This window comes from Bombyx mori, chromosome 16, assembly GCF_030269925.1.
Source record: "Bombyx mori chromosome 16, ASM3026992v2".
Classification (NCBI taxonomy): Eukaryota; Metazoa; Arthropoda; class Insecta; order Lepidoptera; family Bombycidae; genus Bombyx; species Bombyx mori.
The window spans coordinates 1,288,505-1,304,201 of NC_085122.1; the positions used below are offsets into that span (position 1 = coordinate 1,288,505).

The window sequence follows — 15,697 nt, forward strand, 5'->3', positions numbered from 1 at the left end:
TAAATGCGATTACATCTTCTTAAATGCGTTTCTAATTAGACTTCTAAATGATTCAGTCAGTCAGAAACCATCCTTGCTGCTGAATCCAGTAGACTAACTTACTTAATGCTATTACACTTGACTGATTCCAGAAGCGACTGATTCAGTCGTCTGAACTCAGCCAAGTGTAATAAGCCTATTATGCAAGGAAATTCATTCTGGCAACACTGATTCGCGCAGTGTTTTGACTTTTTGACAGCTGTATTTTGTAATTCGGAAATCACTGACTAAAGTAGTTTTTAGAAAATATAAAAATCATGTTCGTCGGCGATTGATAACAGAAAAACGTATCCAAAAAACATTACAAATATAGTTATTTTTCATTTTACAATTTTGAGCTGAAGTGTTATTTCGAGACGATATTAAATTATTATTTAAAGTAAATAAAATATTAACAATTTTTAAAATTTATTTGAAAAATTCACATTCACGAAATGGACGAAGAACAAACTAAATTATGTCCGAATTGGTGAGTATACAATGAAAAATGTGTACTCCGTCTTAAGATTATGTTCTATTTTCGCTTACATGCGTTAGCGGTTTATTTATAGAATAATTTGGAACACGAACTTCATGCGCTTACTTTGCGAGCTTCGGCTGTTTACCTCTCTTGAAAATAATTGCACAATTAAATTAATTGCGATTTTCTTAATTCAAATTTAGAGAGATTGTTTGAATCTATTTATTCTCTGCCAAATACCCTCTTTCTTTATTTGACATGGACATCAGAATTGGAGAACATTTGAATGCGAAAAAAACCTACCATATTTATTTTGAATATTTGTTTTCAATTTTATTACATACTATTCGACGCAATTACAAATTTATTATGAATTACACAAACTACAATAGTCACAGTGTTGTGAAAAAAGGTCAAAATTGTTATTTGAAACAAAATTGATCAGAACTAGAAAATGGGTTTCAGTTTTGTTACATCAACGGAAAATATTTGTATAGCGATAAATAAAGTCTGATATTAACTGGCTGCTGGATCTTATAGACATCAATCACAGTGTGAATTCCACCATCCACTTTGAGAAAAAATTTTTTTTTTGCATATTTGATTTTTATTACATGAAATATTCTTTTATTAGGGAAGTCATTTGTTTTCAGGAGCTAAGAATGAGTTTAATTAAAAAAAATTGTTATTTTTTATTTTTTGTATTTTATTTTTGGTATTGTGTACTCAAAAATCACTGGGGAAATAGTGCATTAGACAAAATGTGACATACAACAAAATAATAACAGAATACTAACATTAATACCATACTAAACATACATTTTATTTTGAGACTAAATAAATAGACTAAGTAGAATAAGTAGATCTCAATATTGAGAAGTATTGTTGAGTGTATATGCTCCATGTTCCGTATGTTCCATGAGGAGTGCTCTGACGAATTGTTCGAGATGATACCGACATCTCGCTTTTACCTTCGCACCGCCTGCCACCGGAGTAGAGTTCATCCATACTACCTGGACCCACTACGTTCATCCACAGTGCGTTTCCAGAGATCTTTTTTGCCACGTAACATCCGGCTATGGAATGAGCTCCCCTCCGCGATGTTTCCCGAGCGCTATGACATGATGTCCATGAGCGACGGTAACCACTCACCATCAGGTGGGCCGTATGCTCGTCTGCCTATACGGCAATAAAAAAAAGCTTAATAATGTTTTGAAAATGAGAGACATGAACACAAAATAATAACCCATCAATTTCTTTGATTTGTTTTAGTAAACGTGAAATTCCGAGTACAAACTTCACGATACATTCAGTACACTGTGCTCGGAACATAGGAGTCTGTCCTGTGTGCAAGGAGCCTGTACCATTAGCTGATCTGCAGAAGCATCATGATGAACTACATAAACAGCGTACGGTTTATATTTAATAAATCTTTCTATTTTAGTCTTTTTATACCTGGTCTCATTTCTCTCTATTGATTTATGGAAAATAGAGACAAATACCAAATATATGAGTCCATCTTTCATAAAACATACGTTGAGACCATAATATCAATGCATTCTCATTTCCACTAGACGGATATACATGGTTCCATAATGAAACATTAGTATCTATTGGTATGGGTTCTCAATATGTGATAATTTTATTTATACCAGGTTGTGTTAAGGGCTAGAATGTGACGAAATGAGAATTCTGGACTGAGGATCAGAAAGTGTTAGGAGTAGGAGCAACAAAAAATCAGTAGTGGACATTTTATGAACAAAATTTCTCATAATTTTTTTATTTATTGCTTAGGTTGGACGAGCTCACGGCCCACCTGGTGTTAAGTGGTTACTGGAGCCCATAGACTTCTGCAATGTAAATGCCGCCACTCACTTTGAGACATGAGTTCTAAGGCCTCAAGTTCAGTATCACGGCTGCCACACCCTTTAAACCGAAACGAATTACTGCTTCACGGCAGAAATAGGCAGGGTAGTGGTATGTAACCGTGCGGACTCACAAAACGTCCTACCACCAGTAATTACACAAACTATAATTTTGGGGATTACATCTTTATTACACGATGTTATTCCTTCAAAGTCGAAGTCAATCGTAAACATTTGTGAAGTACGTATTTCATTAGAACAATTGGTATCCGCCTGCGGGATTCAAACACCGGTGCATCGCTACATACGAATGCACCGGACATCTTTATCCTGTAGGCCACGACAACTTTCTTAAAGTTTCTGTCCCCATCAGTTATATTTCTCGGTTAACTGTCCAAATGACCTCGTATACTGATTTACCAATCCCCTTAACTCTGTTCTGTAGCCATTAATTATGAAGTAAATCAAACATTTGTGGGAATCAACAAAAGTAAGATCTTCCACCAAGCATATGAAATTACCTCCCACGAATATTATTATTCAGAAATTGTGCGTAATAAAAGTCAGTACCAAGATTTAGTCGTCAGTGTGCTTAGTGCGAGTTTTTTAACGATCTCTATAGGGTGAATGTTAATCTAACTTTGTATGCAGTTGGAACAGCGCCCCTGGCGGCAAACGTAGGTAGACGATCCCATTTCATACAAATATGAGCTAACATTTACCCTATGGAGAACGTTAAAATACTCGCACTAAGCACATTGTCAGCCACTGCCATATATTAATGAATATTGCAATAACTTCACATAGTTTGATGAAGGCAAAACTATGTTTCAGTTCCGTGTAAGCAGTGTGGGGATAGTGTCTGCGGAACGGACTTGGAAGACCACATCAGAGACTCGTGTGCTCAAACCATCAAAACATGCAGGTGAATAACAATAAGCGTGCAAAGTTAATGCTTCTCAAAGTTTTAGAATCTTCATGTAAGTCAGCTGATTTTGATTGCATTACTTACCACAGTCTTCAGTCTTGTTATGTTTAATGTAAGTGTAAAATATATTAAAAATATATTATTATTATATATATTTCAATTTATTGATAAGAAACCATGAGATTGAGAATAAAACAATTTTGGAATTGTTGACGTAGGTTTTGTGAGTTGGAGTTGCCTCGTCGCGAGCTGCCGCCCCACGAGAACTACTGCGGCGTCCGCACCGAGCAGTGTCCCGACTGCAGGGAGTGGGTCATGATCAAATACAGGCAGCTGCACCTGGACTCCAACCATGGCTTCATCAGACTCGACGACGGTGAGGAACCACAACCGATACTAGTTTACTGGTGGTAGGACCTCTTGTGAGTTCGCGCGGGTAGGTACCACCACCCTGCCTATTTCTGCCGTGAAGCAGTAATGCGTTTCGGTTTGAAGGGTGGGGCAGACGCTGTAACTATACTTGAGACCTTAGAACTTATATCTCAAGGTGAGTGGCGCATTTACGTTGTAGACGTTTATGGACTCCAGTAACCACATAACACCAGGTGGGCTGTGAGCTCGTCTACCCATCAAGGAAATAAAAAAAAAATTGAATTTTAGTTCAGTGAAGAATGATTTCTGATGGATATGAGTTCACGGCCTAGCCAGTGTAAAGTGATTATTGAAGCATATAGACATTGCATTAATTTAACTTACATTAATTTGAATGCGGGTGTTGGCATTTTGAATCGTGAGTTTGAAGTTTCAATAGGATTGTTTCGCTGCAGAAGTTGGTAAAAGTAATAAAACGGTGGTACCATTTTGTTTGGGCTCAAACATACCATTCCACTATAACTATGTGCTATATTAATATATGCAAGAATTATCTGTAATTTGTCAGCAAAAGATGGATGGAGTTTTGATGACTTTTATAAAATAATGCTAACATTAATGTGGAATATAAGTTTACCATATATTTTTTTATTGCTTGGATGGGTTGGTGGACGAGCTCACAGCCCACCTGGTGTTAAGTGGTCACTGGAGAACATAGACATTTACAACGTAAATGCGCCACCCATCTTGAGATATAAGTTCTAACATCGCATCATCATCAAATCAAATCAAATCAAATTAAAAAAAAAATATTCAAGATAAATGAAAGTACATACTTGTTGAACGTCAAAAAGAACTACCGCCAATTCACAAAAACTAGCCTCCGTCCTGAGAAGAACTGTCAAGAAACTCAGCAGGCATGTCTTTTTTTTTAAATATCAGATTTGTTTTTTAATATTCATTTTTACAAGAGTTATTATAACGTAACAATTATTGCAATATTGAAATGTCCGGAGCGAGCAACTCTTTGTGCAATCTTCTAGATAATCATTGACTTTATAGTAAGATTTATTGCACAGATGTTCTTTAATAGTTTGCTTATACCTATATACCATCGTAACATCGTATCGGTCGGAGTGTTTCTGGCATGTCCACTGTGTCCACAGACCCTCCCCCTGCCTCAAGGCTGTTGCCCAGATTGCCCAGCACCAGGCCGAGCGCGGGTCCCGCCAACGGCGCCGCGCGGGTCTCCATATTCGACAACTACGTGAAGAATATTAATCTCGGCACCGGGGACTGCGAGAGCGCGGGACCAGTCCCCGGAGGCTCCGGGGCGAAGGCTCCCTTTAAGAGGAAAAACGATCAGCCTCAGATCAACACTACCGTGGAGACCACCAATAAAGTGTGGAAGGATCTGTACGTATCTTAGTTACACGATTATTTAAATCAGCGGTCAGGGAACTTTTTAATTATTACTCCAAAATATTTATGTGTAAGTTGATATTACCTCATGGCGAAGAACAAAAAAAAAAAAAACGAAATCGCTTCTTTTTAGTATCATATTCATATTATAGCCCTCATGATAATTTTGAAAAGAAAACAGTTTCATTTTTACTCCCCAAAATTTCATTTTACCCTATTTGGAGTAATTTACCCCGGTTCCCCGACCGCTGATTTAAACTGAACAAGAGCGACTGAGAGAGAGTGAGTGCGCCGCACGCTTGGTTAGACAAGGACGCAGCGTGCGGGCGCGTCCCCGCGGGGATCGCCACACCCAGGCACCAAACCTCTGTCCTATCGAAAAGCAGCTTGCACAGCACTCGAACCGGAACGTAAATGTCAAGCTCATCACTATTAAAACCACTAATCGGTGATCGGTGATCAGGTTTTCATTTGCTAACAGCCATTGGTTACTTGACTTTTTAGCCTATTTTTATTGTTCCAAAACAATCTTACCATGATCTTTTGAATCGTCGTGAAAGGATAAGACGTTTTCGTGTGTAGCGATGCACTGGTGTTTGAATCCCGCAGGCGGGTACCAATTTTTCTAATGAAATACGTACTTAACAAATGTTCACGATTGACTTCCACGGTGAAGGAATAACATCGTGTAATAAAAATCAAACCCGCAAAATTATAATCTGCGTAATTACCGGTGGTAGGACCTCTTGTGAGTTCGCACGGGTAGGTACCACCACCCCGCCTGTTTCTGCCGTGAAGCAGTAATGCGTTTCGGTTTGAAATTCGGGGCAGCCGCTGTAACTATACTGAGATCTTAGAACTCATATCTCAAGGTGGATGGCGGCTATTACGTTGTAGATTTCTATGGGTTCTGGTAACCACTTGACACCAGGTGAGCTGTGAGATCTCCACTCAACATACAAAAAAAATCCCTTTGTCGCGTTCCTGTCGCTTTTTGTCGTTGTTACTAACTGCAGCCCTGTCGTCGTCCCCAGCTCCATATCCCGGGGGGCAGTGAAGAAGCGTCCCGCGCCCGCGCCCCCCGCCCGCGCCGCCCCCCCGCCCGCGCCCCCCTACCTGTGCGCGGTGCAGCGCCAGCAGCGCGAGCTGGCCGACAGGGAGGAACAGAACGCTATCAACTTCGCAGCCGGTAACTGCACTCACTACCGGACACTCCCGGACTCACCGGGCTGGTGATTGAACTCTATAGAAGAAAGGACTGAGCGATCTGTCAAAGATGGCCGCCCCGCGTAAGGGGGCCGGCGTTAGCGAACGCGTGGGGTACTAAGGCCCCCCTCGCATCCGCCGCAGGGCTCTGAGCCGTTCGCGCCAATCTGCAGGTCGACACTACAATCTGGATCTGAGCTGAGGAATACACGTACATACAACAATTTAAAATTTTCAGTTATACAGTTTGATATTATGAGTTTTGATTCACTGAATTAGAGCAGTAGTCTAGTCGACAAGTTAAAAATGGTGTTAATTCGACATACTACTGCTAAAATTATGTGGTTTAGCTCATTCGATTCGGAATAATGTCTAGACCATTGTGCTAAAAAATTGAATTAGCACATAAAAAATTCCAAAAGCTATTAACAATTAAACACCTTCAAAAAATAGCGTTTCGTTTATTGCTTATTGTCCGTAAACTATAAATATTTTCGAAATTTGAAAAAAAGATCCTTAAAAAGGAGGAAATTTAGTAAAAAAAAGTTCCAACTCCCGGAACTGTAGCTCCATTATTTATAATTTTAATTTAACGCTGAAAATAGCCCGCCGCGCGCCATTGTTAGGTTGCGCGCACGGCCTCGAAAGCGAGTACGTCACTTAAAAAAATTTTTTTCAAGTACTTAAAGTTAATTGAAAAATCTAAAAAAATTATTGCATAATCTAAACACTTTGAAAAATTTATTCCCGTTGGAATTTTTTATAAAAACATATTTTTCAATATTCTAGACGATTGTTAATTAAGAAAAAATTTTCCAATTTCCATCATCCTTCTAAACTAAAAAAAATGTTTAAATAATTACCTTAAAATTGTTTCGCTTCGTGGACCTCTTCTTATAAATATATTAAACAAGATTGCGTCGTCTAAGTTATGAAATTGTTAATATTTTGTTAATAATAATTTTTTTAAGTTAACAAAAAAGAAAAAGCACAATTATGTTGTAAAGAAAATTTTTTTCGTTATTTATTATTATATTTTCGTTTTTATGTCAATAAAAGACATCTTTTAATTGAAAAAAATATTTTTTTTCTAAAAATCATAATTGACAGTTCTCTATAAAATTGTAAAAAAAAATTTTTCAAAAATATATAAATAGTCCATTTGTTAACAAAATGTTTATAAACAAATGGATAAAAAAATTATTTTTTTCAATTAAAAGATGTCTTTTATTGACATAAAAACGAAAATATAATAATAAATAACGAAAAAAAATTTCTTTACAACATAATTGTGCTTTTTCGTTTTTGTTAACTTAAAAAAAATATTATTAACAAAATATTAACAATTTCATAACTTAGACGACGCAATCTTGTTTAATATATTTATAAGAAGAGGTCCACGAAGCGAAACAATTTTAAGGTAATTATTTAAACATTTTTTTTAGTTTAGAAGGATGATGGAAATTGGAAAAATTTTTCTTAATTAACAATCGTCTAGAATATTGAAAAATATGTTTTTATAAAAAATTCCAACGGGAATAAATTTTTTAAAGTGTTTAGATTATGCAATAATTTTTTTAGATTTTTCAATTAACTTTAAGTACTTGAAAAAAATTTTTTTTAGTGACGTACTCGCTTTCGAGGCCGTGCGCGCAACCTAACAATGGCGCGCGGCGGGCTATTTTCAGCGTTAAATTAAAATTATAAATAATGGAGCTACAGTTCCGGGAGTTGGAACTTTTTTTTACTAAATTTCCTCCTCTTTAAGGATCTTTTTTTCAAATTTCGAAAATATTTATAGTTTACGGACAATAAGCAATAAACGAAACGCTATTTTTTGAAGGTGTTTAATTGTTAATAACTTTTGGAATTTTTTATGTGCTAATTCAATTTTTTAGCACAATGGTCTAGACATTATTCCGAATCGAATGAGCTAAACCACATAATTTTAGCAGTAGTATGTCGAATTAACACCATTTTTAACTTGTCGACCAAACTACAGAAAGAAATTACCTATGAAATTGCGTCATATAAAAATTACAACAAAAAAAAAGGATAATAATACCTAATTAATCAAACCAGTCTCGTTACAGAACAACGGACAAGGGACATATATATATATATATATATATATATTTATTTTTTTAATTACTTTATTTATTCGTACCAAATGTATTTTACAGCTGACGCATATCTCCGTTCCCAGGGCTGCCCCCGGTGTCCAGCGCGGCCGCGAGGGTGGACAAGTTGCGGGCCCTGGACGCTCTGCTCAACCGCGAGAATAACAACGTGGAGCTCCGCAACCGCGACCCCCGCCCCCGGCCCCCCGCCGCCTGCGCGCCCCCCGCCCCCTGCGCGCCCCCGGGCGTCAAGAACACGAACTCATTTCTTTCGCACAACATCAGTCCTAAACATTTAAATTTCGCGCAAACTTCAGCACCTCGACTAGAAAAACAATTGAACGTGTCTCGAAATACACCGGGGCCCCCCTCCGGCGACGCGGGCCACTCTGGAGCGCCACTGAACATTAACCCCCTCAGCGCCGGCCGCGGGCGGGGGCCGACCTCAAACGGCTTCGCATCGAATGTACCAGCAGCGACGCACAAAGTCTCGAATGTGACCCAAACGATTCCAACAGCCGCAGCCGGTCCTTCGTGTCCCGTACCTGGGACGGCCCGCTATGTGCCAGGCGCAACGTCCAACGGGTCACTAACGATCAAAAACACGAATTTAACCGGCAATGATCCGCTAGAAGTGGAGCGGCGGCGGCAAGAGTTCCAGGACCTCAAGCCCATGACACCTGAGGAGTTCATGGAGAGATTCAAGAGGTTTCGCATGAGGGACGAAGAGAACGCGACCAAGGGCGAGGACAGGATGAGCGAGATCAAGTCCTCTCTGAGGGAGCTGCGGAGGGAGCTGAACGAGGTAAGGTCCCCCGCATGAGATATCGCACGTGTCCCGTGTCGCGAGGAGTGATAATTCAATGAACTTTCAGGTCACGGCGCCGTACAACGCGCCCCCCGCGCCCCCCGGCCTCGGGTGAGTGTGCTAGGGCTCCGGCGCGCCCAGGGTGCTCCGGGTGCTCCGCGACGTAGAACGGGACGCCAGCGGACAGAACCAGCTCGGCGCGCACTTGCGACACATTGTGCTACCGATATTCTCTTCGAATGGCTTTATTTAAAACCTGCACTAAGTTATTTAAATTATTGTTTAACCTCAACGACGGCACCAGTGAGTTGACGGCAGCTAGTGGTCGACCTTGTGCCCCCCTCGGGATGTCCCCTCCGGGACCCCCTGGGACAACACAATTAAAATTTTGGCCTCACGTCTCGTGCGAGGACGGCACTCGCGGCGTGCTGTCCACGGGCCTCAGTAGTCGTCCAACTCCGAAGTGGTCAGCGTGTCAAGGGAATAAAGATAGTACCCAAAGGATTATCGAAGGTCAAAGCTCGTTAACAGAGTGCCACACGCTACTCGGGGGGTCTGCCCCCCGGCGCCGTGGCACTGGGAGCTCAGTGTGCGCTGTCTGTATGTCCGTAGCGGCGCCGCCCCGCCCTCCCCCCCGCGCTCCCCCCCGCTGTCCCCCCCGGACGACGTGGAGCTGCCCTGCGAGTTCTGCGCGGCGCCGGTGCCCATGAACCAGCTCGTGCTGCACCAGGTCTGTACAGCTGCAACGTGTCCGGCCGACTGCTGCCACTGGGCCACAGCAGAGCCCGTCAATGCAGTACGGTATAAACTTAAACGGCCAATAGTGCGAAGTGTCCCTCCGGTGGCGGAGCGCTGGTTCGTGTCACGGCCTGCTCAAGGCGAGGAGGAGTTAGCACGACGCCCTCCGACACTGAGAAGCTCCAATGAGCAGCGCAGCTCACGGTCCACTGGGAGTTAAGTGGTCACCGCATCCCATAGAGACCATTGCAGGATTGCCGGTACCCATATCTTGACACATGAGTCCAATTCTCACTTGTATCCCTCCAAAGCAAAGACAGGATGGAATCTCAAACATTGTCCAGAGTGAAGGTTGCTAGCGAACACTTGTTAGGTTCGCATTGACTCCGAGATCACGCGACACCCGGACACCGGGCGTCTTACCAATCAGACCAATTCCAAGAGATGACTGTTTTTTTATTTTTATTTTTGTTTAGATGGGTAGACGAGCTCACAGCTCACCTGGTGTTAAGTAGTTACCAAAGCTAATAGACATCTACAACGTAAATGCACCACAAACCTTGACATATAAGTTCTAAAATCTCAAGTATAGTTACAACGGCTGCCCCGCTCTTCAAACCGAAACGCATTACTGCTTCAAGACAGAAATAGGCGGAGTGGTGGTACCAACTCACAACACATCATACCACCAGTAATTACGCAAATTATAATTTAATAACATTCTCCGAGATCCTTCGATTTCACTAAGCATCGGTTGATTATCCGGTTGTGACGTCACAGACCGGCTGCCGCCCGGACTTGGCCCAGCTGGTGCGGCGCGCGCCGGTCCGAGCCGAGCCGCGCCGGGACGAGCCCGTGATCCCGTGCGAGTTCTGCACGGAGTCGCTGCCGGTCTACCTCATCAGCGAACATCAGGTAACCCAAAGGTCTGGAAGACCTCACTGGGAACAGGAGTTTTTTTGTTTTTGAAGTGAAACTTCTTTAGAATCGTTGAGTGTGATTTCAAACTCGATGAAACGAAATGAAACGAAACGAAAAAATAAGTGCGCCGCGATTGGCTTGCCGAAGCGTCTCCGAGCGGCGCCGACAAATCACGAAGCGCTCCACACGGCCACGCGTCCCCGACTAGTTCAGTGTGTTGTTGACGTCCGTGCACGCTGTCGTGGCTCTCGGAGCGCCCTGAGATACTTTTATTTCTATTTAGTTTGTTATCAAGAATTCCTGAATCGCGGTGACGAGATGTTACACAGTTGATAGACGTTCTCGTATTTCTCTTGCTAATTCATACTTTCCTGGCGTAGGGGATACCGTGATCATGCAGGCGGTTCCCTCAGGGTGAGGCTGCTCCATTGCACTGCGGAGTGTTTGACCGTTGCGATTATTCTTATATTTTATAAGTATCACTTCTACCATGTGTGACTTGCACACACACACACACATTTTTTTTATTGCTTAGATGGGTGGACGAGCTCACAGCCCACTTGGTGTTAAGTGGTTACCGGAGCCCATAGACATCTACGACGTAAATGCGTCACCCACCTTGAGATATAAGTTCTAAGGTCTCAGTATAGTTTCTTATAGCTTAGTCTCGGATTCTGTTCGTGTGCTGGTATGCATTAAAAACTGTCCAGTCGCACGATTGCTTCGCGCTGTGTGCTTAGTGCGAGCCTTTTAACGTTCTCGATAGCGTAAAAGTTAACTCAGATGTGTAAGCAGTTGGACAGCGCCCCTAGCGGCAATAGTAAGCAAACATAGTTAACTTTGACGCTATCGAAAACGTTAAAAAATAATAGGTATGTAGTATTTTATTAGAACAATATGCCTCCGGGTCTCCAGCACCGGCACGGTCGGGTCGATCGATATTAAGCCACTAATCACTACATACCTAGTATAAAACAAAGTCGCTTCCTCTGCCCCTATGTATGCTTGAATCTTTAAAACTACGCAATGGATTTTGATGCGATTTTTTTAATAGATAGAGTGATTGAAGAGGAAGGTTTATATGTATAATAACATCCATTAAATAGTGGACAAATCAATAATTAATTACAGTTTCCGAAGCGAAGCGAAGGCGGGGCGCTAGTTAAATTTAAAACAATGTATTGATGTTTCCAGGAGCGCTGCGGCCGCGACGCCGACCTCATGTACCCGGACTAGTCACCGCGCAATGTACTGTGTATACTTCTAGTCTTCCCTTGTCTATGGTCAATGTTTGTCCTTCGAACCGCCCCGCTCTGGCTGTGTACAGTCGCCAAGCACATACTTAGTTCGTACTAAACTTGAAGACGCTTCAAACTTATTATTTTTAGTAGAAAAAAAACCTCTTATAACAGCAGTCTTCAAAAGTGTGAAAAAAAAATTCAAATTGTAAATTTTGTTCTTAATGGGCTGAAGGTTAAGTTCCTTATACAGAACCTTCACCCGTCTTTCTCGGCTGATGCGACGAGGTCACGCGAGCGAAAAGGACGAACTAGTTTCTTTCATTCGCCTAATAAATTATCTTCAATGAAGCTCAAATTGTTTAGTGGGTAAGTATCGTTGATCCTTGTGCCGAACTCGCAGTCATTTTAAATATATATCATACATAGCTAGAGTTTTATATAACTGTTAGCAATATGTCGTGGGATAAACTGTTTAAATAAATAAAGAAAATAGAGATCTGAATTTATAGTTTCTGAGTACTGAGCGTCCGTGAGCCTCGAGTGCGCTGGCGCAAACGACAATGAGGTACTTTCTGGGTTATTTATCTATTGAATATAATGTTTGAAACTTATTCAAGTCGAAGTTGACTCAATCTAGTTATGGCGCTCCGATGATCCGAGGTACAGATAATCTACAAAATTTAATTGACTTATCAACACAATAGTTACTTAATTCAACTAAAAATTAAAATGTTCGCTACATTTTTAAATATGTATATGTTTTTTTTCTTTCTTTTAAATACTACTCCGTATTCCAATCATTTTCGAAATAATTATTAGCTCCTGAGAATTTTAATTTGCAATTGAATACTAAATATTTGTTGCCAGAAGACAAATACATTTTTGGAGAACAATAATAAACTTTAGATTTATTGACAGCTAATTTAACCGCGAAAAGACGTCGCCATCTTGATTCTCAAATCGACAATGATGCATTTGTATAGTGCATTTGAAAATGTATAAAATTTAAGTCTGAATAAGTTGAAAACGTAATGGCATATCGGAATAATGCAGTGAAGATTGTAATTTTGCAATTGTTAATTACAGGACACGATTTTTTTAATATTTTATTATTATTTATTTATGTTTATGGAATAAAAAACATTGATTTTTAGATAAAACTCCCTGTTTACATTACAACATGGTATAACCTTCGAGCTGATCACAGACCTACTTTTCAAATAATTTATGATTTTTCTCAAACAAAAATATGTGGACCGCTAGTCATTTCAAATCGTCACTGTCGTGTGTTTAACGCATTTTTATCAATATCTCTATGTTTAGTGCGAGTTTCTCAACGTTTTCGATATCGTAAAAGTTAATCTAACTTTGTATGCAGTTGGAACAGCGCCCCTAGCGGCAAACGTACACAAACGATCCCATTCCAAACAAATATGAGCTAACTTTTACGCTATCGAGAACGTTAAAAAACTCGCACTAAGCAATTCAATTTACAGAAACTATACATTGGCTCACAGCCCAAAAGACCAAAGGTAAATGATTTGTTAATAATAATATAAAAAGTGTTTCTTAAGCCTGCCATAGTACCGACTGCTAGACATCGCAGACAACATAAATATTAAACAATAAACGTTCTTTTTTACAATACAAGCATCTGCAATAATTATCAAGGGTAATTACGAAAATTATTATATTTAATATTGTATTATCTGGTTTTGGTATGTGACAGTGGCGAACTGTTGAAAAGTATAGCGTCTGTTCTATATAAATCTCTAATCATATAAATCTATATAAATCTAAATAAAATAGTGAGTTTAGTCTAGTATTTATATTTCGCGTATAAATTGAATCTTCATCATAAAGATCTGTGTAATATCATTTAGATTGTAAGCTGTAGGTGTTTTTATTCGTAAAACGACTGATTTTGTATTGGAGCATTATTGGACAACATCCAATTAGACATCACCGATTGATATCAATACTCGCGCGGGTTCACACTGCACACTGTGCAGACTTCGCGTCCGGACCGTTTTTTTTTACCTACTTTAAGCTGATAGCTTTGAGAGGCTATTTCAGCTTCTTAACGTGTAGGTGAGCTCTCGAGGCTCAAACCGGGAGTATTGCTAACATTGGGCCTAGCAAGAGCAATGCTTCGCAGAATCTACCACCGGATCAGAAACGCGACCCACTGAGAAGATCCGGCGAGAAACTCAGTGGGCTGTGTCTGTGGGTTAATTTACTCGTCGAGCCCTTCGTCACAAGCGACGGGTTCGGCGAGAACGGTGACCGGTGCTTGTGGTACCTAAAAGCACCGTTAATGGATCGGGAGGATCCGTAATGACGTGCTTAGGGCGAAGTCGACTGTTTACAATTCTTTCCACAGGATCGGGTATGTAAGCCGGACCGGACGCGCGTGTCTATTGAGTTATACCGACGCAAACTAGCGGATATTTGTCGGATCATGGATCCCCAGCTAATGTTCGCGTTATAAGAAAGAGATAAATCACCTTGTGCGGTTAAGTATTGAGATGATCTCGTGCGCCTGTGCTAAAGAATTCATGGTTATCGATGTATGTAGTATGTACGTAACAATAATGTATCAATATAAAATTTTAAAACTAATATTGATGTGTATTCGTAACATGTGATAATTGTATAATGGATCATAGATTAAATAAAAATTTTGTAACCCTTTTATATTTGGTTTTATTTTTAAATTAATTATTATAACTTTGAATTAATTTTGAAGTTATTCCGAAGCTTATATCTATTCTATCAGCCCACACACGTCCACTGCTGTATAGGCCTCATTCAAGCCTCCAAACTCCAAGCTCCAAGCATCTGCTTACATCCAGCGGATCCCCGTGAACCTCAATAGGTCGTCGGTCTATCTTGTAGAAGGCCCTACCCACGCCGCGCCTTCCGGTACATAGCGTGGGTAGGTACTTATATCTCTTAATACTAATTACCTCTGCTGCTAATGGGCATGGCAATCATATCAGACGCACATTGAAATTCTTTAAGATGTGCTCCTTAATTGTTTTGTCATCGTACCACGGACCGCTGAAATATTAGTTAGTTTAATACTTGCAAATACCAGAAGTCGTCGTGACGAAACTCAGTGGGCTGTGTCTATGGGTTAATTTACTCGCCGAGCTCTTCGACGGGTTCGATGACCGGTGCTTGGGGTGCCTAAAAGCACCGTTAGTGGATCGGTACCGCCATCTTTCCTTTTCTGCCACCAATGAGACTTCGACGCCGGGTCTCACAATAAACATTTATAGTGGGACGTGGGCTTACTTGTCTATCTACAACAAAATAAGTGTAGTCTATATTATGTTCCTTTTAGTCGATTGTAGATGCTTCTTTACTCATAGAGAGGACATTGCATAGAAGATTGCACAAAGTGGGAATGAGTTGCTCGCTCCGGGCATTTCAATATTGTAGTAATTGTTACGTTATAATACTCATTGTAAAAATATCATATTTAAAAAAAAAAAACTAATATTAAAAAAATAATAAATAATAATTTCTTATTAAAAAAAAAAAAAGACATGCCCGCTGAGTTTCTTGCCAA

General features: G+C 40.4%; 1 protein-coding gene across 1 annotated transcript; it reads left to right on the top strand.

Moving 5' to 3' along the window:
• The first annotated feature begins 213 nt into the window (after positions 1–213).
• LOC101739743 (uncharacterized) lies at positions 214–14,815 on the top strand. The gene is made up of 11 exons (XM_004928936.5): positions 214–508; positions 1,772–1,908; positions 3,199–3,289; positions 3,511–3,668; positions 4,831–5,080; positions 6,121–6,275; positions 8,499–9,217; positions 9,288–9,331; positions 9,833–9,950; positions 10,739–10,873; positions 12,074–14,815. The coding sequence occupies exons 1-11, from the start codon at positions 474–476 to the stop codon at positions 12,113–12,115; spliced, it is 1,884 nt and encodes a 627-aa protein (XP_004928993.2). The 5' UTR covers positions 214–473; the 3' UTR covers positions 12,116–14,815.
• The last annotated feature ends 882 nt before the right edge of the window (positions 14,816–15,697 follow it).